At 41.9% G+C, this 27,569-nt stretch overlaps 1 protein-coding gene across 1 annotated transcript in view; it reads right to left on the bottom strand.

Annotated features, from left to right (window-relative positions):
* LOC136373303 (nipped-B-like protein) overlaps positions 1-27,569 on the bottom strand; it is a 182,364-nt gene that overhangs the window by 88,111 nt on the left and 66,684 nt on the right. The window contains 2 exon segments of the mRNA XM_066338198.1: positions 701-1,333; positions 22,684-22,777. Of these exon segments, the coding sequence (XP_066194295.1) occupies positions 701-1,333; positions 22,684-22,777 (727 nt within the window).

The raw sequence follows: 27,569 nt of genomic DNA, 5'->3' as shown, positions 1-27,569 counted from the left end.
GTACAGCTACTGAAGTGAAGAGCAAACATTTCACAGGCTTATCTGGTTCTGTGCTAGAGACCATATAGATATATGGTAGATCTCAAAAACTTGGAAAGCCTACATAATACTGAATATCCAGTTGAACAAACATTGGAGACAACACAGTAGTATATATTACCCAATCATTACAGTGCCTTTAAAAGAATAGATATGATTTTAGTCTAATACCTTCTTCTCATAAGGTTCCAATTTGGGTATGAACAGAAATGGCATAAAAGAGCTTCTATGTATTTTCATAAATTAGTTAATTTTCTTAAATAGTTAATTAATACTTTAACTACCAAAACTTACTACAAATTTTTACTTATGGTACTGATAAGATTTTAGAAACTATAAACATCAATTGTATTTCACTCAGTCTCATGGTTCAAAATAAGGATAGCTTAAAATTAATTTTGAAACACAAGACCTTCCCTTTCCATCCATTAAGATCCTAAATAAAGAATGGTAGATATTTAAAAAATGTATATATGAGAGATTGCAATTCATTGTTTTAAGGGGAATGGTGATGAATGTCGTAGAACCACCTACACTGAGTAAACAGAATTGTACTATGTGACAATGACAGGAAAATTTATATATGGGGTCTATATGCATATATATATATATATATACTTTTATAATATATATAGTGTATACACACACACAATCCTTTTACCTTTATCTTGCACTTCTTTTGAAAATCGCTCCCTTTCAATAGCTGATTCACGTTCTATCCGCTCAATTTCAGCCAATGCATCCAATTCTACTTCATCATATGACGTTATAGCTCCTTGTTGCGAAACCTGTTGCTGTGTCTGTACCACAGGAGTTTGAGGCTGTTTTGCAGCAACTGAAGTGTTCTGTTGTAAAACAGGCACTTGTTGTGCCTGAAGGAAAGCTGTCTGTTCATGCTGCAGCAAACACTGAGCAGTGTTTAATGGGTGGTTAACATCCTGTGGAGTAACGGGTGTTTTAGAAGTCTGTCCTGGGTACTGCACCTTAAAAGGAATATCACTCTCTGACACACTGCTGTTTTCCAAACCAGAAAGCATATCATCCTGCTGGTCCATATCCGAAGATCTTACACGAGACAGTCTTAATGTAAGCTTAGTGGAGTCCTTGGAAGGAGAGCTAATGATATCATACATTGCAGCTTTTTCAGTCTGGTCTTTTTCATCCTTTCCTAACTTCATTTTCTTTTGTTTCTTTTGCTTTCTTTCTGGAGAATCTAACAATATGTCTGGGGGAACATCTCTAGGTGATGAATAAGGTGGAGGTTGAGATTGTTGGATTAAAGGTTGTCTTGATCCTAGAATAATAATTCAGAAAAACTGAACAGTTATGTTGTTCCATGTTTATATAAAAACACACTAAATATAACCTACAGAATTTTAATATGTATTTGTACATATATCTGTGTTCACAAAAAGTCTAAGTGAGATTGGCAGGAAGCACATCATTCCTAGATCAAGATGTCATTCAGATAGTTGCAGTGCATTTCCTAGGAATTACAGCAATCTGCTGCGGGTAGATAAGGGATCATTTCAGAGAAGATGAAACAAAAAACACACCACCAAAAAAGATTACATAAAAATTGTACCTGCAGATTTAGAATATCAACTATTAGAAAATAGTCAATTTTCTAATAGCATGCTGACTACAGAAAAAAGAAATATAGAAAAGATTCTTAATAAGGTCCAGTGATGAAGACAATGTTTAGTGCATAGGCATTAGTCATTTCAGCCACACATTTTAAAGTAACAAAAAAAAAATATATATATATATATATAATCAAAACATACACAGCCTCCTTAACTTTCATTCTGACAGTTCATTTTCAGCTTCTGGTTTTTTGGGGTTCTTTTTAAATTTCAGGTAAACTCATTCCAATCTCCCTCACTCATTGCTATCTAGAAACCACTATTTGCCTTAGAATATTTTTTTATCATTCTCTGCCTTATCTCCACTCTTTTTTTTTCTTTTTTTTTTAACATATGAATTTCTATTTCTACATGCACCCATTTCAGGCTTTGAGTACATCTAGGAAAATTTTTAAAAGAGAACATTTTTTGTTAAAAACAGTCTTCAATTAATCACATGGCATTTTTTGTTCCTCAAATTAAACCAGCTCCCCATAACTGTTAGCCCAGAAAAAGCTTTGAAAAACGGAGAAGCTTTTAAACATGTCTCAGTTATAACTGAGCCAAAATTTTTGCCTTAAAAAGGAGTACTGGTATGGAAAAAAAAAAAGAAGTCTATTGCCTGGACCAATAGGGCCAGCCTCCTCTTGTTAAACAAAACAAACATCTATTCAATCCCATTCATCCACTGAGGAATACTAATCTTCAGAAAGCAGTGACTGAGATTATTATTAGTCATTGTGTTTTAGGTCATCATAGGTCAATGCTTCTAACAACACTCAAAAACTAATTGAAATACAAGTCCCCATGTGCTTTATTCAAGATATACCACTAAACAAGAAAGTAGCTTTATTCTGAAGCTCAAATTTCTATCATATATTTCAAGAAATATTAAGAATCATTAAGCAATGTACTGACCTGTAAATAATAAGGAGAATGGATACTTCTAGCAAAGCTTCAATTCATATAAAAGGTGTGCCTTTGCATAGACTACTATGCTTATTTTCTCTCCCTAGTACATTCTATGAAAGTCCTATAACTTCCGTATGTAGAAAGCAGGGTATGAAATGGGTTTATCTTACCCTTTTTCTTGACCATCAGCAAAAACTCCATATTATGCCAATTAAATCCACAATTTTGGGAAGGCCTGTTTTGACTCATCCTGATTTCCAAGATCTTTTCACTACTCAATTTCCCCTCTCCAGATTAGATACCATACTCAATCACTAGTACTGAAGATCTGGCTATACCCTATGAAGACCTCTCACTTGCCTTCAATCAGAGATTCCTATTCTTGTGATGTCCCCTCCACACACACACACTTCTAATTACTGTCTCTTTAGACAATAATTTACATAATCTAAGTATACTGTAAAGCAGAAACTGCTATCATTTTTTAAGGCAATGACTATCACTCACTGGAAATACAGGCTGCATTTTTATTTCTACAAACATTAGAGGCAACTCAAAACTTTTCAGAGATCTTACTGACGTCTTACTCTTGATTTATCTCCTAAATAAATACTTAAGAAGTTGCAACAATGGAACATTTACTGTTTTTCACAGTTGCACTTCAAATAAAGGAGTCACTGGCTACTTTTGGAAAAGATTCTTGGTTCTCTGCAGCTTTGCTCTTGCAGGAGTATAGAATCAATTTTCTTTTTTTCCAAACTGGAAATTACTTTAGTACAAAGGAGTCCCAGAGACTACACATTTATGGGAATCTTCCAGCAATACAGAAGCATTAAAAATGAAGCATGAAACTCTTCTAGTTTCATTCACATGCCATTTAAACAGAAACCAGAAATGGCTGAAATGGACTGAGCCTTAACTACCTTAAACTTGCATCAATATTAACATATACACTCAAGTAGAAATAAAGAGTATCTAGTTCTCAGTTCTCCATCTTTCTTTTTTTCATTTGACACTGAGGCACCTACATGGCTAGGGATACTATCTTTGGCTAGGTATTCACCCAGGCTTTCAAACTATCAAGTTTCTTTCCTGTTTTCCAGTAGTGTAACAACTTACCACCAACCTCTGTAATAAAACACAACTGAGAGGAAAGTATCAAGGAAAAGATTTGTTCCTGGGAGAGCAGGCTGTTTATCTTCTCCAAAAAAATTAAACTCTTCACATTAAACTCACAGGACATGATCCAGGGACAATTCTCAATTCATAACCCTTTCGTCTGTCTTTAACAGTTGCCATGGGAAACCATAAATTAAAGCTTGCAAAACCACAAGTGGCCTTCACAGACCATACATTTGACACGACTGCATGCTTTGGCACACATGATAATATTGGATAATGTGAAATAGCAATTTAGTACTATATAGAGTACTGCTGTTAGTATAAATTTGTCTTGGATATAAATATTCATTTACATTTGTTTTCCAGGCTCATGTTACAAAGAACTTGAGCTCCTCCCAATGCTAATTATTCCCAATGTTTACTGACAGCAAACATCCTTTTCCACATTTTCTAAGACATTGGGTGTTGAGTAGGTGATTCTTATTTCTAAAGGATATTAAGGCAAGTTTTCAAACATAGTTCTGTCCTTTTCAGTGGAAAAGCATCTATATGCCTTTCACACAGGTAATTATAAAAATTCTCTCACATTATCTGAAGGTAATTTACATCTACATTAACATACCACTGAGGAATATGTAACCTACGTGAGCAGTGAATTTGTTAAACTGTGTTCAGAATGCAGAAAGTTACTGCAAACAAATCACAAGTGGAAGCCTACTACTACATCTTTGCAATGAGCACTCCAGGCCACAACCTACCCCACTCCCCAAAAATAAAACTATCTTTAACTCACAAAGATTCATAAAATGTTTAACAATTTGGGTTTTATCATAATCAACCACAAGAACAATGCTAAGTTCCTAGCCTGGTTTGGCCCACAGATTACTACCCATTACTGGTCCTTCACATCGGTAGCAATTAAGTAGCAACACATAGTCCGAGGGTGATCAAAAGAGACTTTAAAGGCCCTGGAGTGGTTGGTGAGGGATTGTGGAACATAGGTAATTTTCTCCTATATCCTTCCAGTTGCAGACAGAGACATTGGAAGAAACAGACAGACCCTGTCTATTAATACATGGCTCCATGGCTGGTGCCACCACCAAACTTTTGGTTTCTTTGACAGTAGAGTGGCCTACGTGGCACTGGGCTTGCTGGCATAAGGTAGGATTCACTTCTCAAAGGGGGAAGAGGATTGTCAGCCAGGAGTTAGCAGGGCTTATTGACAGGACTTTAAACTAGATGTGATGGGGGAAGGGGACATCATCAGGCTGAACAGTGATAAGGTGTGGGACAACATGCCATCCCACTCATACCAGTTTAATGCCAGCAAGAAATGCCTAGAGCCTGGAGACGGATCTCAGGTCAGCAGGAGAGCAGCTGAAGGACAACACCAAGGAATTCCAGGCACTCCAGCCAGTAAGCCAGCTTCATCAGGGGCTCAACTTAAACGTCTCTATGCAAACACACACAGCATGGGGAACAAACAGGAGGAATGAGAGACGTGCACACACCTACGATCTTATTGGCATCATGGAAACATGGTGGGATGACTCCTATGACCGGAGTGCTGGAATGGAAGGATACAGGCTCTTTAGCCTGTATCAGGAAGAACGGACAGGGAAAACAAGGAGGCAGTGTTGCCCTCTAGGTCAATGACCACCTAGAATGCATGGAACTCTGCCTGAAGATGGATGAGGAGCTGACCGAGAGCTTATGGGTCAGGATTAAAGGGAGGACAGGGACAGGTGATTTTATAGTAGGGGTCTGCTACAGGCCACCTGACCAGAAAGACTGAGCCAATGAGGCCCTCTACAGACAGATAGGACCTGCCTCATATTTACAAGCACTGGTGCACATGGGAGACTTCAACCACCCCAACATCTGCTGGAGGGACAAAACAACAGGGCACAGGCAATGCAGGAGGTTCCAGGAATGTGTTCATGACAACTTCCTCCTCCAAGTGACAGGGGAGCCAACAAGGAGAGGTGCTATGCTGGACCTTGTTCTCGACAACAAGGAGGGGCTGGTGGGGAATGTGAAGCTCAAGGACAGCCTTGTCTGCAGTGACCATAAAATGGTACAGTTCAAGATCCTTGGGGCAGCAAGGAAAGTGTATAGGAAGCTCACTGCCCTGGACTTCAGGAGAGCAGACTTTGGTCTCATCAGGGAACTCCTTCATAGAGGCCCATGGAATAAAGCTCTGGAGGGAAGAGGGGCTCATGAAAACTGGTTGTTATTCAAGGATCACCTCTTCCAAGCTCTGGAGTGATACATCCAAATAAAGAGGATGTCAGGCAAAGATGCCAGAAAATACCTGCATGGATAAACAAGGGGCTCCTGGACAAACTCAAACACAAAAAGGAAGCTGACATAGGGTGGAAACAGGGAAACAGGGACAAGTAGTCTAGGAGGAAGACAGAGATTGTCTGAGCATCCAGGGATCAGATTAGTAAGAGCCAAAGCCCTGAGAGAATTAAACCTGGCCAGGGACATCAAGGGCAACAAGAAAAGCCTCTAAAGGTACATTGGTGATAAAAGGAAGATTACAGAAATATGGGCCCTTTCCAGAAGGAAACAGGAGACCTGCTTACCCAGAATATGTAAAAGGCTGAGGTACTCAATGACTTTTTTTGCCTCAGTTTTCACCAGCAAGTGCTCCAGCCACACTGCCCGAGTTGCAAAAGGTCAGGGACTGGGAGAATGAAGAATCACCCCACTGTAGGAGAAGATCTGGTTCAAGACCACCTAAGGAACCTGAAGATCCACAGATCCATGGGACCTGATGAGATACATCCAAGGGTCCTGAGGGAACTGGCAGCAAAAGTGGCTAAGTCACTATCCATTCCATTTGAGAAGTCATCTCAGTCCAGTGAAGCTCCCACTGCTGGGAAAAGGAGAAACATAACCCCCATTTTTAAATGGAAAAGCAGAAGACGCAGGGAACTACAGGCCAGTCAGTCTCATCTCAGTGTTTGGCAAGATCTTGGAGCAGATCCTCCTGGAAACTATGCTAAGGCACATGGAAAATAAGGAGGTGACTGGTGACAGCCAACATGGCTTCACTAAGGGCAAATCATGTCTGACAAATTTGGTGACCTTCTATGACAGGGCTACAGCAGTGGTGGAGGAGGGAAGGGTGATTAATGCCATTTACCTGGACTTGTTCAAAGCATTTGACACTGTCCCATGCAACATCCTTGTCTCTAAACTGCAGAGACATAGATTTGACAGATGGACCACTCAGTGCATAAAGAACTGGCTGGATGGTCACACTCAAAGAGTTGTGGTCAATGGCTCAATGTCTAAGTGGAGACTGGTGACAAGTGACCTTCCTCAGGGGTCGGTATTGGGACCGGCACTGTTTAACATCTTTTCTGGTGACATGGACAGTGGGATCAAGGCCACCTTCAGCAAGTTCACTGATGACAAGGAGCTGCGGTGCAGTTGACACACTGGAGGGAAGGAATGCCAATCCAGAGGGACCAGGAGAGGCTAGAGGTGGGCTTGTGGGAACCTTATGAAGGTCAACAAGGCTAAGTTCAAGGTCCAGCATCTGGCTCTGGGCAATCCCAGGCACAAGTACAGGCTGGGCAGAGAATGGGTTGAGAGCAGCCCTGGGGAGAGATACTTGGGGGTGTTGGTTGACAAAAAGCTAAACATGAGCTGATAATGTGCACCTGTGTCGCTAGAGGACACGAAATGAAGGACACGCACGCAGTCAATAGTCAGGGCAAGAAGAGAGAGTTTATTATTTCTACCTCAGTTTATATAGATTTTGGACAATGACCAGGGATTGGACAAAGAGGTTGACACCTCTCCAACTCCACTGGTCAAACTAGAAGTCCATCAATTGTCCTTCCTCCAGAGAAGTATGAAAACAGGAAGAACAGTTTACAAAACATTACTGTTGTTGACGTGAAAATCCATGAGAAACTCTACTACAAAAATACAAACATCAGAAGGCTGAAAACGATCAGAGCGACACACCTGTAGCCCAGAAAACCAACCCTGTCCTGGGTTGCACCCAAAGAGGAGTGGCCAGTAGGTCAACAGAAGTGATTCTGTCCCTCTACTCTGGTCTGGTGAGACCCCACCTGCAGTGCTGCCTCCAGCTCTGGAGTCCTCAGCACAGGAAGGACATGGACCTGCTAAAGCAATCCAGAAGAAGTCACCAAGATGATTAGAGAGATGGAGCATCTCTGCTATGAGGAAAGGCTGAGAGAATTAGGACTCTTCAGCCTGGAGAAGAGAAAGCTCCAGGGAGACCTTAGAGCAGCCTTCCAATATCTGAAAGGGAGCCTGCAACAAAGCCAGAGAGGGACTCTTTATAAGGGAGTATAGCAATAGGACAAGGAGTAACAGCTTAAAGCTGAAAGAGGGTAGATCTAGATTAGATGTTAGGAAGGAAGTCTTCCCTGTGAGTGTGGTGAGGTCCTGGCACAAGTTGCCCAGAGAAGCTGTGGCTGTCCCATCCCTGGAAGCATTCAAGGCAAGGTTAGATTTGGCTTGGAACAACTTGGTCTAGTGGAAGGTATCCCTGCCCATGACAGGGGGTTAGAACTAGAAGATGTTTAAGGTCCCTTTCAACCCAAACCATTCTATGATTCTATGAAATATTTTTTTGGAGTCAGAAGCTGGAAAAAGAAAATAATAGAATAACTATATTGCACTCACGGATGTTTGATGTGTTGGATAAAATTGAGGTCATGAGAGTTCCTAAGAAACATACGCACACTACTGCTAGATACTTTTAGAGACTTCAAGCTACAATGTGTACATGTATTTCTTTTTAAATTTGATACAATCCTATTTACAATCTTCACATAAAATGAGTGTTTTCATGAAAATGAGATCAGAAAAATTCACCCTGGAAGCCTGGCTAAATCAGTCTCAGAATTGATAATAACATTCAGAATTTGTGACTCCACAGCAGATTCAAAAAGTGAAATACAGTTGCTTCAAAAGGATGGGAAAGGGCTGCCCACAGTATTACATATTGTCTGTATGATTTAAGTACATACTAGAAAAAAAATTCTTCATAAGGATTCAGATAATAAAGAGGCAGCATTCCAAAGTGAATTTGTTAAGAATAAGTACCACCAAATCGAAACAATTTTATTCCATAAAGCAATGTCTTGTGGATTAAAGAACTGAGTGTCATGTCTCAACTTTTTAATGATTTTCTATATAGCTTCTCATAACAATTTCACTAACAAGGTATAGAAGTATGGTCTAGACAAAAATACTGCAAGAGTGCAGTATACCCTATTGTAAAACTGTTCAGCATATCAGTTGTTCTTGGTAAAAATGGATGTACAGAACAGAGGTGAACAAAAGCAGCTTTTGAGAGCACTGCCTTAAGAATAGTACCATAAAGTATTTGTCATTAACAACTTTTCATGTAACATAACTATTTTATTAATCCAAAGATCATAATGAGCTTTTGGAGTTGAGTGTTTGAGGCCCACAACTGCCTTTAAAAACAGAATCAAAATTTACACTTTTCTTGATTAAGTGGAATAATCTTTTTAAAGAAAAGAAATTCTGTAAGAGCAGCATAAATTTTTCATTTATCTGAGAAAGAGGAATTGTAACAACATGAAGAGAGGCAAGCTCTACAGAAAGACAGCAATATGTTTATAACAGCTTGCAACATGAATCTAAATTATCACCAAAGGAGCAGCTATATTCATATGACAGTAGTATACAATGTCATCTACAGTTCTTTTCTGACTACTCATCCTTCAAAGTCTTAAAATAGAGTTGTATCTGACTTAGGGTGGTACAACATCAAGACAAATGCAGACCAATTAGAATTCAGATAAAAAACATCAAAAACAAAAGCTCAGAAATTATTACTTATACAAAGATGATAAAAAAGAAATGGTGCTATTCAGTCTGTAGAAGATTAGATAGATGCAAGACACAATATTATTTGATATGTAAATGATTGCTAAAAAAATAATAAAAAAAAAATCTATGTGAATTGTTTGTCCTTGCCCATTGGAAAGAAGTCAAGAAGTGTCATGCCTAACTGCAACAAAAATGATTAGGCTAAGCATTAGAGGAAATTCTTTGTAGCACTAAGAATTTGAACAGGTTGCATGGCAAGAGTAAGGAAACCCCATTACTAATATTTTAACCAAAAAAAATGAGATGGAAGTTATTCAGAGTGGTACTGGTACAACTCATCCAACATGAGATTAAGATGGGAAGCCCCAAGCCCTTTACTGCTGTATTTTCTAAAATCACAGAATCTTTCTCTGGAAATCTTCCCAACTTTTGTACTAGATATAAAGAAATTGTTACTTATTTTGATTAACAAGACAATATTGACATTCATTTTCAAAGAGCATAACTTGAAATTCAAACTTAAAGGGATAGTATATGAGACAAAGAACAACATACATTTGTGAGGTTTTTCAGGACAGATTATATTTACTTTCCACACACTCTTTCAATATTTTTCAGGGAAGGGTCCCACCACTTTCTCCAGAGTTTCAATTGTCTCATGAAAAACCTCAGCTTTGGCTGTTTCAGCTTAAAACTGCTGCACTCAGAAGCATCCTTGCATGAAAAAAAAGTTAAGACTTGAAGAAAGAAACAAGAATGAATGTTAATTTTGGACCTGTCAGAAAATATCTTTGAATAAATTTCTTCCACCTTTGTTCTGAATGACAGAGAGTGAGATGATAATTTTTCTTAACAAGTACCTCTGAGAGCACTAAAGTCTGTACTACAGATTTGAAAAGATAACTAATTCTTCTTGCCAACCACTATACATGCAAGGAGCGAGTGTAGAGAAATCTCCATGGAGAAGTCTTATAAATACCTAAGAAAATATAAGCAATCTTTCCAAATTATTCAGAAAATAATCAAGTGCCCATTAATAATTTCTGGAAGAAATACAACTTATTTCTGGACAAGAGTACAAAATAATTTAGTTTCATAAGGGTTGTTACTATTTCTTACAGATGTTTTCCTAGAAGAACTATATGGAAACAAGATGGTAAATATATGAATTCTTCTCCTTGGAAAGCAATGGACTAAAAATATTGTGGAAGACTTTTCTCTATATAGATCTTTAGAATTTGTCTTTGGTTAAAAAGAAAATTCTAGTATTCCAGAGTATTGGGAAAGCAGAGCAAATGAATAAAGGATTTTGATAAGTAATTGATCTAGGGTAATGGAGACCACAGAATATTTTATCAGCTCAACAGAAATACTTCATGTTAACTTCACATAGAAGAATTTAAAGAACTATTTTTTTTTTTATGAAAGGAGATGATAGTAGAGAAAACAGAGCAACTATTGTATTTTCACAGCTAAAAATATAACAATTACTGGACAAAGAAAGGATTAAGTCCAGCCAAGAACTTTTGGATAAAACTTCAGCTGCTCTGGTACCTTTACTGGAACAGAAGTGAGGGGAAAATTTCTGTAGCAGGGAAATTTTACTCCACTGAGTAAGTAAATAACCAATCAAAAGAAAAAAATATACCTTTTGTCATCTCTCAAATAATTGCCTGAGTTGCAAACAGAACTTCTTCCTCATTCAGATTTTGTTAATCAGACAGGTCTCATTCATAAAATGTCCTGAGCTGGAAGAGACCCACAAGGATCATTGAGTCCAACTCCTGGCCCTGCACGTGACACCCCAACAATCCCACTCTGTGCCTGAGAGCATTGTCCAAACACTCCTTGAGCTCTGGCAGCCCTGGGGCTGTGACCACTGCCCTAGGGAGCCTGGTCCAGTGCCCAATCACCCTCCATGTGAAGAATCTTTTCCTAATATTCAGCCTAACCCTCCTGGCACAGCCACAGCCTTTCCCTCAGGTCCTGTCTCTGGTCCCCAAAGAGAAAAGATCAAAGCTGCCCTTCCTCTTCTTCTAAGAAGGAAGCTGTAGACTGCAATGAGGTCTCCCCTCAGTCTCCTCTTCTCCAAGCTGAACAAACCAAGTGACCTCAGCTACTCCTCATCGGTCTTGCCCCCCAGGGCCTTTCACAGAATCACAGCATCATTAGGGCTGGAAAAGACCTCTGAAGATCATCCAGTCCAACGCCCCTGCCAAGGCAGGGTCACCTGGACCAGGTGACATAGGAATGCATCCAAGTGGGTTTGGAATGTCTCCAGAGAGGGAGATTCCACAACTTCCCTGGGCAGCTGTTCCAGTGCTGTGCCACTCTCAATGGAAAATTCTTCTGCATGTTGAGGTGGAACTTCTTGTGTTTTAGTTTATGGCCATTGCTCCCCATTCTGTCATTGGGCACCACTGAAAAGAGTCTGGCACCATCCTCTTGATGCCCACCTTTGAGATATTTATATGCAATAATGAGATCCCCTCTCTTCTCTTCTCTAGAATAACTAGGCCCAGCTCCTGAAGTCTCTCTTCATCAGAGATGCTCCAGATCCCTCATCATCTTTGTAACTCTCCTTTGGACCCTCTCCAGGAGCTCCTTGTTTTTCTTGTACTGAGGAGCCCAGAACTAGACACAAGCACTCCAGATGTGGCCTTACTAGGGCCAAGTAGAAGGGAAGGTACACCTCCCAGACCTGCTAGCCACACTCTTTCTGATGCACCCCATGATAGCATTTGCCCTCCTGGCCTCAGGTTGCACTACCGTCATCCACCAAGACTCCCAGGTCCTTCTCTGCAGAGCTGCTCTCTGGTAGATCAGCCCCCAACCTGTGCTGGTACTTGGGGTTATTCCTCCCCAGGTGCAGGACCCTACACTTGCCCTTGTTGAACCTCATTAGGCTTCTCTCTGCCCAATTCTCCAGCCTATCAAGGTTCCACTGAATAGCAGCACAGCCTACAGGTGTATGAGCCACTCTTCCCAGTTTTGTATCAACAGCAAACTTGCTGAGGGTACATTCTATCCCATTGCCCAGGTCCCTGAAACAAGTTGGATAAGATTGGACCCAGTATTGATCCCTGGGGAATGCTGTTGACTACAGGCCTCCAACTGCATTCTGCTCTGCTGATCACAACCCTCTGAGCTCTGCCAGTCAGCCAGTTCTTGATCCACCTCACTGTCTGCATTGGGTCTGACTGAGATAGAGTTCATTTTCCCTTAGCAGCCCTCACAGTGTTGTGCTTTGCATTGGAAGCTTGAAAGATGTTGAGAACACACCAGTGTTTTGGCTGCTGCTGAGCAGCACTGGCACTGCATCAGTGCTGTCTCTCTAACATTCCCCCCCATCAAGGGGCTGGGAGTGGGCAAGATCCTGGGAGGGGACACAATCAGGCCAGCTGACCCAAATTAACCAAAGGGATATTCCATACCATATGACGCCAACTCGGATATAAAGGCTAAGGGAGGGAAGAGGAATGGGAGGGCATTCTTTATTCTACAATGTTTGCCTTCTGGAGCAACCACTACGCATGCTGAAGCCCTGCTTCCTGGGAAGTGCCTGAACATTGCTCACTGATGGGAAGTAGAGATTAACTTTTCCCCTTTGCTTATGCACACGCGAACTTTTGCTTTTCCTTTTTTTGCTTTAGTAAACTGCCTTATCTTTAACTACGAATTGTTCTTCATCCTATTTTCTTGCCCCTGTCCCACTGGGAAGTGATAGAACATCTTGATGGGTACCTGGTACCAAATCAAGCTCAAACCACACTATCCATTCATCCAACCCACAGTTCCTGAGCTTACCTACAAGGATATTATGGGAGATGGTGTCAAAAGCCTTGATGAAGTAAAGGTAGACAACATCCACTGCTCTCCCTCATCGACCCATCCTACCATGCCATCGCAGAAGGCTATTGGATTGGTCAAGCATGATTTCCCCTTGGTGAATCCATGCTGATTATTCACTATGACCTTCTTTTCTTCTACAGGCTTGTTGCAGACCTCCAGAATGACCTGTTCCATCACCTTTCCAGGATGGGGAGGAAGGCTGATTGGCTGGGAGTTTCTTGGGTCCTCCTTCTTGCCCTTTCTGAAGATGGGAGTAACATCGGCCTTCCTCCAATCAGCAGGCACCTCTCTCTTTCTCCACGACTTTTTCAAAGATGATGGAGAACCACAGAGTAACAACAGTAACAACGTCTGCCAGCTCCCTTATTACCCATAGGTGCATCATGGGCTCATGGATTTATGGGTGTTGAGTCTGTTTAGCCAATCTCTAATGCAACCCTCTAGGACCAGGGGAAGTTTCCTTTCTCTGGCGTTCCACTCTTTCCTCTAAGATCTGTGACTCCTGAGAGCTGCCCTCAGCAGTGAAGACTGAGGCAAAGAAGGCATTCAGTAATTCCACTTTCTCTGTATCTTCCGTTACCGGGACATCCATTGGATTCAGCAGAGGCCTCACATTTTCCCTAATCTTCCTTTTGCTGCTGATATACCTGTAGAAGCTCTTCTTCTTGTCCTCAATGTCCTTTGCCAGACTCAATTCCAAGTGGGGCCTTGGCTTTCCTTGTCGCATCCCTGCATACCCTGACAACATTCCTATAGTCCTCCCACATGGCCTGTCCCTTTTTCCATATCCCATAAATTTCTTTCTTGGGTTTGAGATTTGCTAGAAGCTCCCTGCTCACCCATGCACATCTGCTTCCCCCTTTCCCTGATTTCTTGCTCATGGGGATACATTGGTTTTCAGCTTGGAGGAAGTAGTGCTTAAATACTGACCACTCTCTTGGACTCCCTTCTCTTCCAGAGCCCCATCCCATGGGATTCCTCTAAGCAGGTCCCTGAAGAGGCTGATGTTGGCTCTCCTAAAGTTAAGGTTCTAGTTCTGCTAACTGTTTTGCTTCCCTCACACAGGATGCTGAGTTCCACCATCTCATGGTCGCTACAGCCAAGGCTGTCCTCAACCTTGGTGTCTTCAACCAGTCCCTCCTGGTTTGTTAGTACAAGGTCCAGCAACACACCTTGCCTTGTTGGCTCCTCCACCACTTGCATCAAAAAGTTATCATCAATGATCTGCAGGAACTTCCTGGACTGTGTGTGCTGGGCCATGTTGACTCCACAACAAATATCAAGTGGTTGAAGTTCCCCAGGAGAACCAGGGCCTGTGACCCCGAGGCTATTTCCAGTTGCCCATATAAAGCCTCATCAACTTCCTTCTCCTGATCAGGTGGCCTGTAGTAAACACCCGCAACAATGTCACCTATATCAGCCTGTCCCTTAATTCTCACCCATAAACTCTCACCTCATTCATCTGTCCCTTGGTAGAACTCAATACATTCCAATTGCTCTCTCACATAAAGATCAACTCCACCACCTTGCTTCTCTGACTTGCCCTTTCTAAAAGTACATACCCATCCACAACAACATTCCAGTCATATGAGCTGTCCCACCATGCCTCTGTCATTGCAATGAGATCATGGCCCTGCAACTGCACATAGATTTTCAGTTATTCCTGTTTATTCTCCATGCTGCATGTATTTGTATACAGATGCTTCAGAGAGGCAGTCAGGCATGCAGGTTCCCTAGAAAGGGTATAAGAGGATTCACCATAACCTCCCTTGATGTGGTTTTTTCCTTTGATCCTTACCTTGAGGGGCAGTCAAAGAACATCATTCACTGCAATGAATGGTATGACCTATTCCCCAGGAGGAAGCAATGGCATGAGTGTTGCCACTTTGGACCCCATCCCGGACTCTTTGGTTTAAAGCCCATCTCACCAAATTGGCCAACCTGCTGCCAAAACTTCTCTTGTTCTTTTAAGACAAGTGGATCCCATCCCTCCCTAACAGGATGCAATCATTAAAGCACAACCCACTGTCATAAAGGCCAAAACCTTCCTGATGGCACCAGCCACAGAGCCAGACTGATCTGCACTATGTGTCTGCTTCTGGTGATCCCCATTTCTCTGACCAGTAGGACAGATGAGAAGATGACTCGGGCACGGATGTTTCCAGGGCTTTATAGTCTTCCTTGATCCTACCTACTTTTTGGCTTGCAGCATCATTTGTACCCACACGAAAAAGGAATAGTGGGTAGTAGTCTGTACTCTTACCAGTTGGGGCACTCTTGGCAACATCATGGATATGAGCCCCCAGTAGGCAGCATACCTCTCCCAGCTCTTTCAGGCCAGCAGATGGGGACCTTAGTGCCTTGTAACAGTCACCCACTACGATCACTCAACATTTCCTTTTATGGTAACTACCATGCACTGCTGGTGCAGGTTTTCTCTGTTGGCCTTGCTCATGGACATCTAGTTTTTACAGCATCATATCTTTTTGGGACACCTTCCACTAGATCAGGTTACTCAGGGCCCCATCCAACAGCCCCAACTCTCTCAGCCTTTCCTCATAGTAGAGGTGCTCCTGCCCTCTAATCATCTTGGTGGCCTCCTCTGGACTCTCTCCAACAGGTCATGTCCTTCCTATGCTGGGGACTCCAGAGCTGGAGGCAGCACTGCAGGTGAGGTCTCACCAGAGCAGAGTAGAGGGACAGAATCACCTCCCTCGACCTGCTGTCTACTTCTCTTTGGGTGCAGCCCAGCACACAGGGGGTTTCTGGGTGACAGCACACACAAACGGGGCATGTCCAGCCTCTCACCAACCAGCACCCCAAGTATCTCTCCCCAGGGCTGCTCTTCACTCTCTACAACTACCTGAAGGTGGTTGTAGTCAGGTGGGGGGTGTCTCTTTCTTAAGGCAGCAACTGACAGAACAAGAGGACACAGTCTTAAGGAAATATAGGTTGGATATTAGGAAAAAGTTTTTTACAAAAAGAGTGATAAGTACTAGAATCATCTGCTCAGGGAGGTGGTGGAGTCACCATCCCTGGATGTGTTTTAAAAAAGATTGGATGTGGCACTCAGTGCCATGGTTTAGTTGAGTGTTGAGGCATGGGTTGGACTCGATTTTAAAGGTCTCTTTCAACCTAGTGATTCTGTGATTCTTGATCTGTTTATCCCCCAGCCTGGATTGATCCCCGGGATTGCCCGACCAAGGTGCAGCACCAGCACTTGGTCTGTTAAACCTCATGAGATTCCAATGGGCCACTTCTCAAGCTTGTCCAGGTCCCTCTGGATGGCCCTGTCCTTCAGGTGAGTCACCTGTACCACTCAGCTTGGTGTCATCTGCAAACCTGCTGAGGGTGCCCCTCAATCCCTTTGTGTCATTAATGAAGATATTAAATAAACATGGTCCCAATACAGACCCCTGAGGGACACCACTGCTCACTGATGTCCATTGAGACTCAGAGCTGTTGACTAAAACCCTCTGGATGCAACCATCCAACCAGTTCCTTCTCCCCTGAAGAGTCCACCCATCAAATCCATCTGTCTCCAATTTAGAGAGAAAGATGTTGTGGGGATCCATATCAAAGGCTTACAGAAGTCCACAGAAAGGACATCTGTAGCCCTTCCCTTGTCACTGATGGAGTCACTCCATCAGAGGAGGCCACTGGGTTGATCAGGCAGGACTTGCCCTTGGTGAAGCTGTCCTGACTGTCCCAAATCACCTCCCTATACTCCATGTGCCTTAGAGCTTCCCAGAAGATCTGTTCATTATCTTCCTAGAGACAGGGGTGAGGCTGACAGGGCAGTGGCTCCCAGGGTCCTCCTTTCTACCCTTTTTAAAGATGGGGGACAATATTTCTCTTTTTCAGTCACCTGGGACTTCACCTGACTGCCATGTCTTTTCAAATATCATGGAGAGTGGCTTGGCAATTACATCAGCCAATTCCCTCAGGATTCTGGATGCATCTCATGGGTCCCATGGATTTGTGTACATTCAGGTTCCTCAGGTGGTCATGAGGAGGGACTTTGCTCCCCCAGTCCCCATCCTGCTATCCATCCATTCGACAGGTGTGGGAAGAGAGGTTGGGATTGAAGACTGAGGCAAAAAAATTGTAGAGTACCTCAGCCTTGTCCATTCTTAACAGTTTTCCAGCACTGTTTATTGGGGGGGTAACACCTTTGACGACTGACAGACCAGTAGAATTCCTTCCTGTTATTCTTTGTGTCCTTTGCCAGGTTCAGTTCCAGCTTTGCCTTGGCCTTCCTGACCCCATCCCTACAGGAACTGGACCGCCATCCTTATACTCTTCTCAGGATACCTATCCTTGTTTCTATTGCCTGTCCATTTCCTTCTTACCCGTTAGTTTGACCAGCAGGTCCCTACTCAGACATGCCCGTCTCTTGCCCTTCCTTGCCCAGTTTCTTGCCTCCTGGGGATCACTGGCTCTTGTACTCTATGGAAGGCTTCCTTAAACATCTGCCAGCTCTATTCTGCTTCCTGCCCCTGAGGGCAGTTTCCCAGGAGTTCCTATTGACGGACTCCTAGAAGAGCTGGAAGTTTGCTTTCCTAAAGTTATCATCCCAACTTTACTCTTCCTCTCCATAATTCTACCAGGCACTCAAGTGAGCCTCACAGGCCTGTAGTTTCCAGAATCATCTTTCTTGCTCTTCTTTAAAATTGGGACGTTTGCCAGCTTCCAGTCAGCTGAGGCCTATCGAGATTCCCAAGACCATTAAAAAATCATTGAGAGAGGCCTCACGGAGACATCAGAAGCTCTTTGAGGAGCCGAAGTTGGAGGCAAAGAATGCCATTAAACATATCTGTCTCATCCATATCCCTGTCTGTGAGGTGACTATCCTCATCCTGTAATGGGCCAATGTTATAATTCTTCACTGCCTTTTACTATTAATGTATTTTTAAAATTCTTTTTATTGTCCCCCACAGTTTTGGCAGCTCCAACTCCAGCTGAACTTTGGACACACAATTTCTCCCTCCAGTGGTGAGCAGCATCTCTGTATTCTTCCCATACCACCTGAGCTTGCTTCCACAGGGCACACACCTTCCTTTTTAGCCTTATTTCCAAGAGGAGATCACTGTTAAGCCACGCTCAGCCTTCTGCCTCGCCTGCTTGGCTTCCAACATTGGGCAATTTCCTGCTCCTGTGCCCTTAGGAGGAGATGTTTAAAAAGTGACCAGCACTGATGGACCCCCAGCACCTTCAGAAGTTTTTTTCCCAGGGAACCTTACTCACTAGTTCCCTGAGCAGCCTGAAGTCTGCTCTCCTCATGTTCAGAGTTGAGGTTTTTGCTGGCACTTTTCCTCCTGTCAACAGATTTTCAACTCAATCTCTCATGGCCACCTGTGGCCAAGATGGCTGCCAATCACCACTTTCCTCATGAGATCCTGTGTTGAACAAGCAGCTAGATTAAGGAGGGCATCTTTCTGAGTCGGCTCCCTTAGGACCTGTTCCATGAAGTTGTCATCCAGGTGTTTTAGCAATCTTCTGGACCTGTTTGTACCATCTGTGTGATATTCCCAGTTAACAACTTGCAAGTTCAAGTCCTTCATAATGACACAGGTGATTGATTTAGAGGTGTTCCTCAAAGAATAATTCATTTGATGTCATGGTCCTGGCTAGAAGGTCTATAGATTTTCACAATGACATCCTCATTATTTGTTTTCCTCTTGATTCTTACCCAGATCTCAACCGTGCCATAGCCAACTGTAAACTCCACACATTCCAGTCCCTCCATTACATACAGTGCCACACCCTCCCAACCTTACCTGCCCTTCCTATCCCTCCTAAAGAGACTGTAATCATCCATCATGACACACCAGTCTTAAAGTAATTCAGAGCTGTACAATTACAGTCTCCAAGTCTCCAGAGGTCCTTGCTACTTCCATATCAGAAGTACAGAAATGCAGTCTGTACACATACCTTCAGTAATTGTCTTACATTTCTATGTTATATAAGAAAGATTAGATATAACATCCTTCCTGTGTTTTTTCTCTGGACTGATGTCTAGTGCCATTCTTTCTGTCCTCCCAAGCAAACAACTAATTATTTTGCTAACTTTCTTTATCAAAGTTTGCAATTTGTCAACCAAACGTTCAAGGACAAACTATAGTAGCAACAAAAAGCTCAGTGTAGGTACTTGCTGTTTGTCACTGGAAACTTTATGAGTATAACTAATTGCTTTCACTCCAAATTATAGGCCAAAACCTCACTGTCAGGGATCCACATATTCTAAATAGCACTAATTATCCACCATCTCTTTAATACATTTCTAAAATGCAAGATTAGAGGAAGTAAACATCTGGCAAGATTCTTGCAGCATCAAGAACTGGTTCTCTCAATCAAGGTTTATTAATTTCTTTAAGAAGTCAAAATGGTAGCACCATTAGTAACAGTATTTCAGTTGTGTGCTTTATCAATGAGAAAAGTAAAGCTAACATACGGGTAAATCAAAACCTCCTCTTCCACTTTTTCAGCCTCTTGAATGCTGAAATGTTCAATCTGAATTGTACAATCAGTGTTTTCAAAATATTCATGAAAGGTATACCTTCAAAACGAGTTCCAAGACAATCAATTGAAACAGCAGCAACTTTAACTAGAAAATAATTCAAATATTCTCCTGGCTGAATGGCTATAGAACAATTTATATTTCTTTAAGAAGAAAGTCTATGCAGGAGTGGGGGAAGATGTCATAAAATTATTTTAAATTTAGCACAATAATATATGATCCCTATATTAGTGGTTAATGCTTAGTTTTGTACCATACAATGCTTAGTACAAATGCCAGGGATTACTGTGGCCTTGTGTTAACTCCCTACATCTGTGACATTATAATAAGTCTATACCAGCTAATGCTTCCTTGTTTACTTATATCAGTGATTAATATGTACTAGCAGATGTCTTAGTTTTGAGAACAGAGAGAGAGGGCTGGAATAAAGAATGATAAGAGAAGTACATTGTGACCTGACCACATATTTGAGGTACTCTCAAGGAGGAAAGATTAATCAGATTATCCGGGAACATAAAGGGAATTTTGAGGGAATGGGATGTTCCCAAACAATCACCAAAGACCCTCAAAAGACCTCTACTCATATACAAATATGTTCGTGGAATAACCCATCATCTATGCATGTATTCAGGAAATGTGATGAAACTGTAATAGAACATATGATGAATATATATTTGTTTCAGGAATATAACCTGGTCTGTCAGGTACTGGGCATGCATGCTTTGAGGAGAATTCCCATCCATCCAGTGATGCTATAAAAGCAATGTTTGTTTCCTAACATAAAAAAATGTTTAGAGCGTTTATTTTTCAGTTTTAGGTGACAATGGTAATCTATATTTGAGTGGAAGTAGATCAGATTAACAATGTTGTTAAACTGATAAACTCAAACATAAATTTTGTGTACAGTATTAAAGAAAAACAACCACATTTAGTCTCTGCTATTTACACAAGTCTCACAATAAGTCCTTTAGCACAAAATCTCCTAAAATACTGATGATGCTGGCATGCTATACAATTACTTCTACTTACATTTGAGCCACATTTCTTCTATCACTGTTTACCACAGTATATGCCTGCAGAAGATGAACCACAGTGATCATTTAGCAGCCACAGGATCATAGGATAATTCATTTAAGAAGGATCCTCAGGAGGCCTTTAGTTGATCCTTGTGCTCAAAGCAGGGTGAGCAAGACCATGTGTCCTGGTTCCAACCAGGATAGGGTTAATTTTTGCAGTAGCTGTGAGAGGGCATGGCCAGGACCCAGAGGTTATTCTATACTACCTCACATCATTGTTGGGGGCAAGGGGAAAGGGATTGTCTTCTGGGGAGAAGGGGCTCCTTCCAGTGGAGTAAGCAGGGGCAGAGGAAGGCATCTGCTATTGTAGAGGGGTTTCCATGTGAATAATTTCCTTTCTTGTACCCTTTGTCATTAGTATTGTTGCTGTCACTGTTCCTTTTCTTATCTCAGCCCATGATCTTTGCCTTCTGTGTCTCCACTTCTCTTCTTCAGCCACCACAGCAAGAGGGGGAGGGGAAAATAGGAGGTCGAGAGAGGAGCACATAGTTTGGGAGAGTCTTGGTGGAGTCACTGAATTGGGAAGTATCACTCCTAAACCACAACACCATGTTATGCAGGGCTTATCCAGCCAAGTCTTGAAAACATCCAAGAATGAAAAATGCACAGATTCTATGGGCTTTTCCAATGCTCGACTGTCCTGACAGTGAAAAAGGTTTCCTTATATCTAGTCAGAACCTCCCATTTCAGTCTAAGTCCATTGTCTTCATCCTTACTTCACAACACTGTGGAAAGCCTGACTCAAGTCTTCCTGATAATCTCATAGGAAACTGCTCTAAGGTCTGTCTGTCCATTGTGTGCCATCCCATCTGTGTGTCCCTGTCATCAACATCCACATCCCCCCTCAAAGACTTGTTTTATCCAGGCTGTACAACCCAAATGCCCTCACCTTCTCTGGAATCTCCCCCATCTCCTCTTCTCCCTCTCCACCTAATCTGACCACCCATAAAGATTTTATTGTTCAGGATTAAAGAGAAGAAAACACTGTTGCATCTTTTTACTATTGCCATGTAAATACATAAGCACTGAAAACTTAAATTAGCAAGAATATGCCCAAACCCTACCTTACTAAATCTCATCTATCTCAGTTATTGCTTCTTGAGGAGAATTATTAAAAACAGCAGTATGCACTACATATTTAGCATAAAGAATTATTTTCTCAGTTGACTGAATGTTTACCCTATTCCTTCTCCACAGCTAAGGTTTCAGGTTTCATTTATGCTATATATAATGTGTTCATTGAACTACTTTTAATTTCATGTTCATAAAATTTGATGATTGCAATCAAGACAAACATTGCATGTTAAAACACTTTTGAGATGCATAAAGAGTTTAATACTTGTAAATGCTGCTTTTAATAATTCTTATGTAGAGCAACTGAAACAATTCCTTTAAAGAATTTAGTCCTCATATTGGAAAGGATTTAAAATTATTCTGTCCTTCATGAATTTGAGCTTTGTTTTGAAGTATGATTAGTCAATTTTTGAACCTTCAGAAATTTTTCTGAATCAGGGCTCAAAATAATTTGTATCCAAAACTTAATAACATACTCTTTAATACTACTGGAATATAGAAGTTAGGAGACCTAACTAAATAACTCTTTAAACCCTGAACTAAATACCTCTTTAAACTCTGTGTTTTAAAACTGGGAAAAAAACATTGATATATATGACTGCTAGATTACCTTTAAGGGTTCCATCACTTCCAGATGGAGAGCAGACTGACTGTGGTGACCTCAAGGAAAAAGATGCAGCATTCCTTACTGAAGGATCGCCATCCTAAAGTGACCATGACAAAAAAAAAAAAAAAAAAAATCATGAACATTGATAAAATAAAAACTGAAATTAGTACATATACTGATAAAATGGACTGGATGAAAAGGCATACAAAAATATTAGAAAAATATTTATTTATATAAAAAACTTTGTCATTTGGACTGCTATTAAGACTACTATATAGGCAAAATTAAAAAAAAACAATCAGCCTTAAGAATTTAGAACCAGAACATGCACACAAAAATTATATCCATGTATGTCTTCCAGCTAAATAAGCACTTTTGGTTGACATTAAGATTTCATTTAGAAGGTTTTTTTTACATATAGTAAAGAGCTGAAAAACAGAAAGATGAACTCTACAATACCAACGGAAAGAAATTTAGTATAACAAATAGTTTTTTCTCTTTTTTGAACAAATTCAGTATTTTTTAAATTAGCCTACCCTTAAAGTTTATTAGAATGTCATCTTACTTTTACAGTTAAGCAAACCAAGATTTGTATTCATACCCTCCAACATAAACACATCAGAATTGAACAAAATTTGTAGCATGCTCATTGTAGCAACTGAGATAGATGGATGGTAACTACACACTCCCTCTGACAATGGCCAAACAGCAAATTTCCACATACATAGCAGTAGATCAGCCACTGCACCTTATGCCTTGTGAAGGCATAGATCACACTGCTTAAGGATAAAGAAAATAAACTGATATTATGGACTGAAAGTGCTTACAAGGCAAAGAATATAAATTCATAAAAAAACAGATTTCATCAATTTCATCATATATAGGCATTTACAAAACAATTCTATTAGATTTATCCCCTCCCACAGCAAAATGAATCGAAAACTCATTATGTGTATTAATTACACTTATTTTTCTAACTGCTTGCAAAAAGACTTGTTGCCTGGTGAGAAAGCCTCATGTGCAAAGAAATCTAATATTCTGATTCAATGAAATAAAAAGAACTATACCTTAAACCTAGTTTTTTTATAGCAAGTCAAAATGAATTATTTTGTTGATGTAACAGTTACTTGTTTACTTAATACACTGAAAGTAAGGAGTTAATTTTTTCAAACATGAATTACTTTGAATTACAATAAATCTCAAACCAACCAAAATACTGGGGGGAACAAAAGCTTAGTAACTTTTAGAGATATTTTTTATTAGAACAGGAGAGGTCCTCTACCCATGGACTGCCAGAAAACAAAGGCAAAGACATTTTTTAAATTAAACTAAACTAACTAAATAGGTAGATGACCTTTCAGGTACACACATGCCATTCCTGAAAAATTGTCAGCTACTGTAGAAGTCTCATTTACTTTCTAGATCAGAACATCATCAAATGGTGAGATGTAAGCACAGACTTATATTCTGAGCATGTTCTCATGTGCAGTTACAGCCCAGAAAGCCAACTGCAGCCTGAGCTGCATCAAAAGCAGTGTAACCCAGTAGGTCAACAGAAGTGATTCTGTCCCTCTACTCTGGTCTGGTGAGACCCCACCTGCAGTGCTGCCTCCAGCTCTGGAGTCCTCAGCACAGGAAGGACATGGACCTGCTAAAGCAATCCAGAAGAAGTCCCAAGATGATTAGAGAGATGGAGCATCTCTGCTATGAGGAAAGGCTGAGAGAATTAGGACTCTTCAGCCTGGAGAAGAGAAAGCTCCAGGGAGACCTTAGAGCAGCCTTCCAATATCTGAAAGGGAGCCTGCAACAAAGCCAGAGAGGGACTCTTTATAAGGGAGTATAGCAATAGGACAAGGAGTAACAGCTTAAAGCTGAAAGAGGGTAGATCTAGATTAGATGTTAGGAAGGAAGTCTTCCCTGTGAGTGTGGTGAGGTCCTGGCACAAGTTGCCCAGAGAAGCTGTGGCTGTCCCATCCCTGGAAGCATTCAAGGCAAGGTTGGATGGGGCTTAGAGCAACCTGGTCTAGTGGAAGGTGTCCCTGTCCACAGTAGGGGGTTGGAACACAATAGTTTTCAAGGTCCCTTTCAACCCAAGCCATTCTGAGATTCTCAGATTTCTCAAAAAAGGGTCCTTGAGTATGTGCACAGTGAGCCTCAAGTATATGCTTGCTAATTTAGTAGAATCAAATATTGCAAATACACAATATCCTGCAGACATTCATAACTTTAAAGAACAAAATCCTAAAACTAAGAAAAAAGATAAACAAAGTTTTAGATTTTATGATTTATTAATCCTTGTTCATAACTATCTCTACCAATGGTAACACTGCTTTTAAAAAAGGTGCAACATTATGATGAACTTGACTGTTCATATATAAATGCAAAACTTGAATTATTTCAAATTGTTCAAACTGTTTTCTGCAGGATGGCTAGTAAAATCAGTTTTGAAGGTATAGTTTTCACCCTTGGTCTTTTTCCCATTAAAAGGACCAATGATGGTATGCTTTATGTTTTCATAGTCAGTCAGTTTCGAATGAGTTTCACAGCATTGTTAAGGTCGGAAAATATCTTTAAGATCATCAAGTCCAACCAATAACGCAGCATCACCATTATGTTGACCACTGAACCATGTCCCCAAGTGCTACATCCACACATTTTTTGAACACTTCAAAGGATGGTGACTCAACCACTGCCCTGGGCAGCATGTTTCAATGCTTGACAACTGTTTCCATGAAGAAAATTTCCCTAATATCCAAACTAAAGCTCCCCTGGCACAACTTGAGGCCTATTCCTCTGTCCTCCAGAATTCAACTCCCACCTGGCTCCACCTTCTTTCGGAAGTTGTACAGAGTGAGAAGGTCCCCCCCTGAGCCTCCTTTTCTCCAGGCTAAACACTCCCAGCTCCATCAGCCACTTCTTGTGCTCCAGACCCAGCTCCATTGCCTTCTCTGGACTCACTCCAGCACTTCAATGTCTTTCTTGCAGTGAGGGGCCCAGAAGTGGACACAGCACTCAAGGTGTGGCCTCACCAGTGCCGAGTACAGAGGGACAATCACTTCCCGGCCCTGCTGGTCACACCATTTCTGATCCAAGCCAGGATGCCATTGGCCTTCTTGCCCACCTGGGCACACACTGGATCATGTTCAGATGCTGTTGTCAGCACCACCAGGTGCTTTCCTTTTGGACAGCTTTCCAGCCACTCTGTCCCAGCCTGGAACTGCATGGGCTTGTTGTGACCCAGGGCAGGATCTGGCACTTGCCCTTGTTGAACCTCATACAATTGGCCTTGTCCCATTACTCCAGCCTGTCCAGATCCCTCTGCAGAGCCTTCCTGCCCTCCAGCAGATCAACACTCTCACCCAACTTGGTGCCCTCTGCAAACTTACTGAGGGTGCACTTGATCCCTTGTCCAGTCATCAATTAAGATGTTAAAAAGGACTGGCCCCAGTACTGAGTCCTGAGGAACCCTACTGGTGACTGGCTATCAACTGGATGTAGCTCCATTCCCCACCACTCTCTGGGCCTGGCCATCCAGACAGTTTTTACCCATGAGTAGAGCACCTTCGAAGCCATGGGCTGCCAGCTTTTCCAGGAGAATGCTGTGGGAGACAGTGTCAAAAAGGCTTATTGAAGTGCAGGTAGACACATCCACAGCCTTTCCCTCATCTAAGTGGGCCACCTTGTTGTAGAAGATTAGGTTGGTCAAGCAGGACCTGCCTTTCCTAAACCCTGCTGGCTGGGCCTGATGCCCTGGTTGTCGCAGGTGTTGCAGGATGGCATTCAAGATGATCTGTTCCATGAACTTCCCTGGCACCATGGCCAGGCTGACAGGTCTGTAGTTCCTTGAATTCTCTTTCCACCATTCTTATAGGTGGGTTCATTTGCAAACTTCCAGTCCCCTGGACCTCCCAGTTGACCAGCACCACTAGTAAATAATTGGAAGTGCTTGGTGAGATCCTCCCTCAGTACCCTTGGCTGGATCCTGTACAAACCATAGACGTGAGGGCGTCTAAGTAGCATATCAAGCCTTTTCCTCATCCTTTGTCAGTATGTTTACCTCCACATCAAGTACAGGATGGAGATTCTCCTCAGCCCTCCTTTTGTTGCTGATGTACTTGTAGAACCACTTTTTGTTGTCTTTTACAGCAGTAGCCAGATGAAGTTCTAGCTGGGCTTTGTCCCTTGAATTTTCTCCCTGCATGACCTCAGCACCCTTGTAGTCCTCCTGAGCTGCCTGCCTCTTTTTCCAGAGGTGATGCACTCTCCCTGAGTTCCATTCAAAGCTCTCGGTTTGGCCAGGCTGGTTACCTGTCGGCTTGTCTTTCAGCACATGGGAACAGCTGCTCCTGCTCCTTTGAAATTTCTTCTTAAAGTGCATCCAGCTTTCTTGGAGCCCTTTGCCCTTCAGGACTGCCTCCCAAGTGACTGCCTCAACCAGGCTCCCAAACAGGCCAGTCTGCCCTCTGGAAGTCCAAGGTGGCAGTTCTGCTGACCCCCTGTTACTTCTCTGAGAACAAAAACTATAATTTCATGATCACTGGCCCAAGATGGCCTCCAATTATCACATCCCACACCAGCCCTTCTCTTTACAAACAGCAGGTCCAGTGGGGCATTCCCCTGGTTGGCTCACTCACCAGCTGTGTCAGTTCTTCCACACACTCCAGGTACCTCCTGGACTCTTTCCTGTGCTGTGCTGTATTTCCAGCTGAGATCTGGTAAGTTGAAATCCCCACGAGAATGAGGGCCAGAATCGCGAGACTTCTCCCAGCTACTCATAGAACATTTTGTCTTCTTCTTCATCCTGCCTGGGTGGTCTATAGAGACTCCCATCAGGAGATCTGCCCTGTTGGCCTTCCCCTTGATTCTTACCCATAAGCATTCAACCCTAT

Source organism: Sylvia atricapilla, chromosome W (assembly GCF_009819655.1).
Source record: "Sylvia atricapilla isolate bSylAtr1 chromosome W, bSylAtr1.pri, whole genome shotgun sequence".
Taxonomy (NCBI): domain Eukaryota; kingdom Metazoa; phylum Chordata; class Aves; order Passeriformes; family Sylviidae; genus Sylvia; species Sylvia atricapilla.
This window is presented reverse-complemented; position numbering and strand designations above follow the sequence as displayed.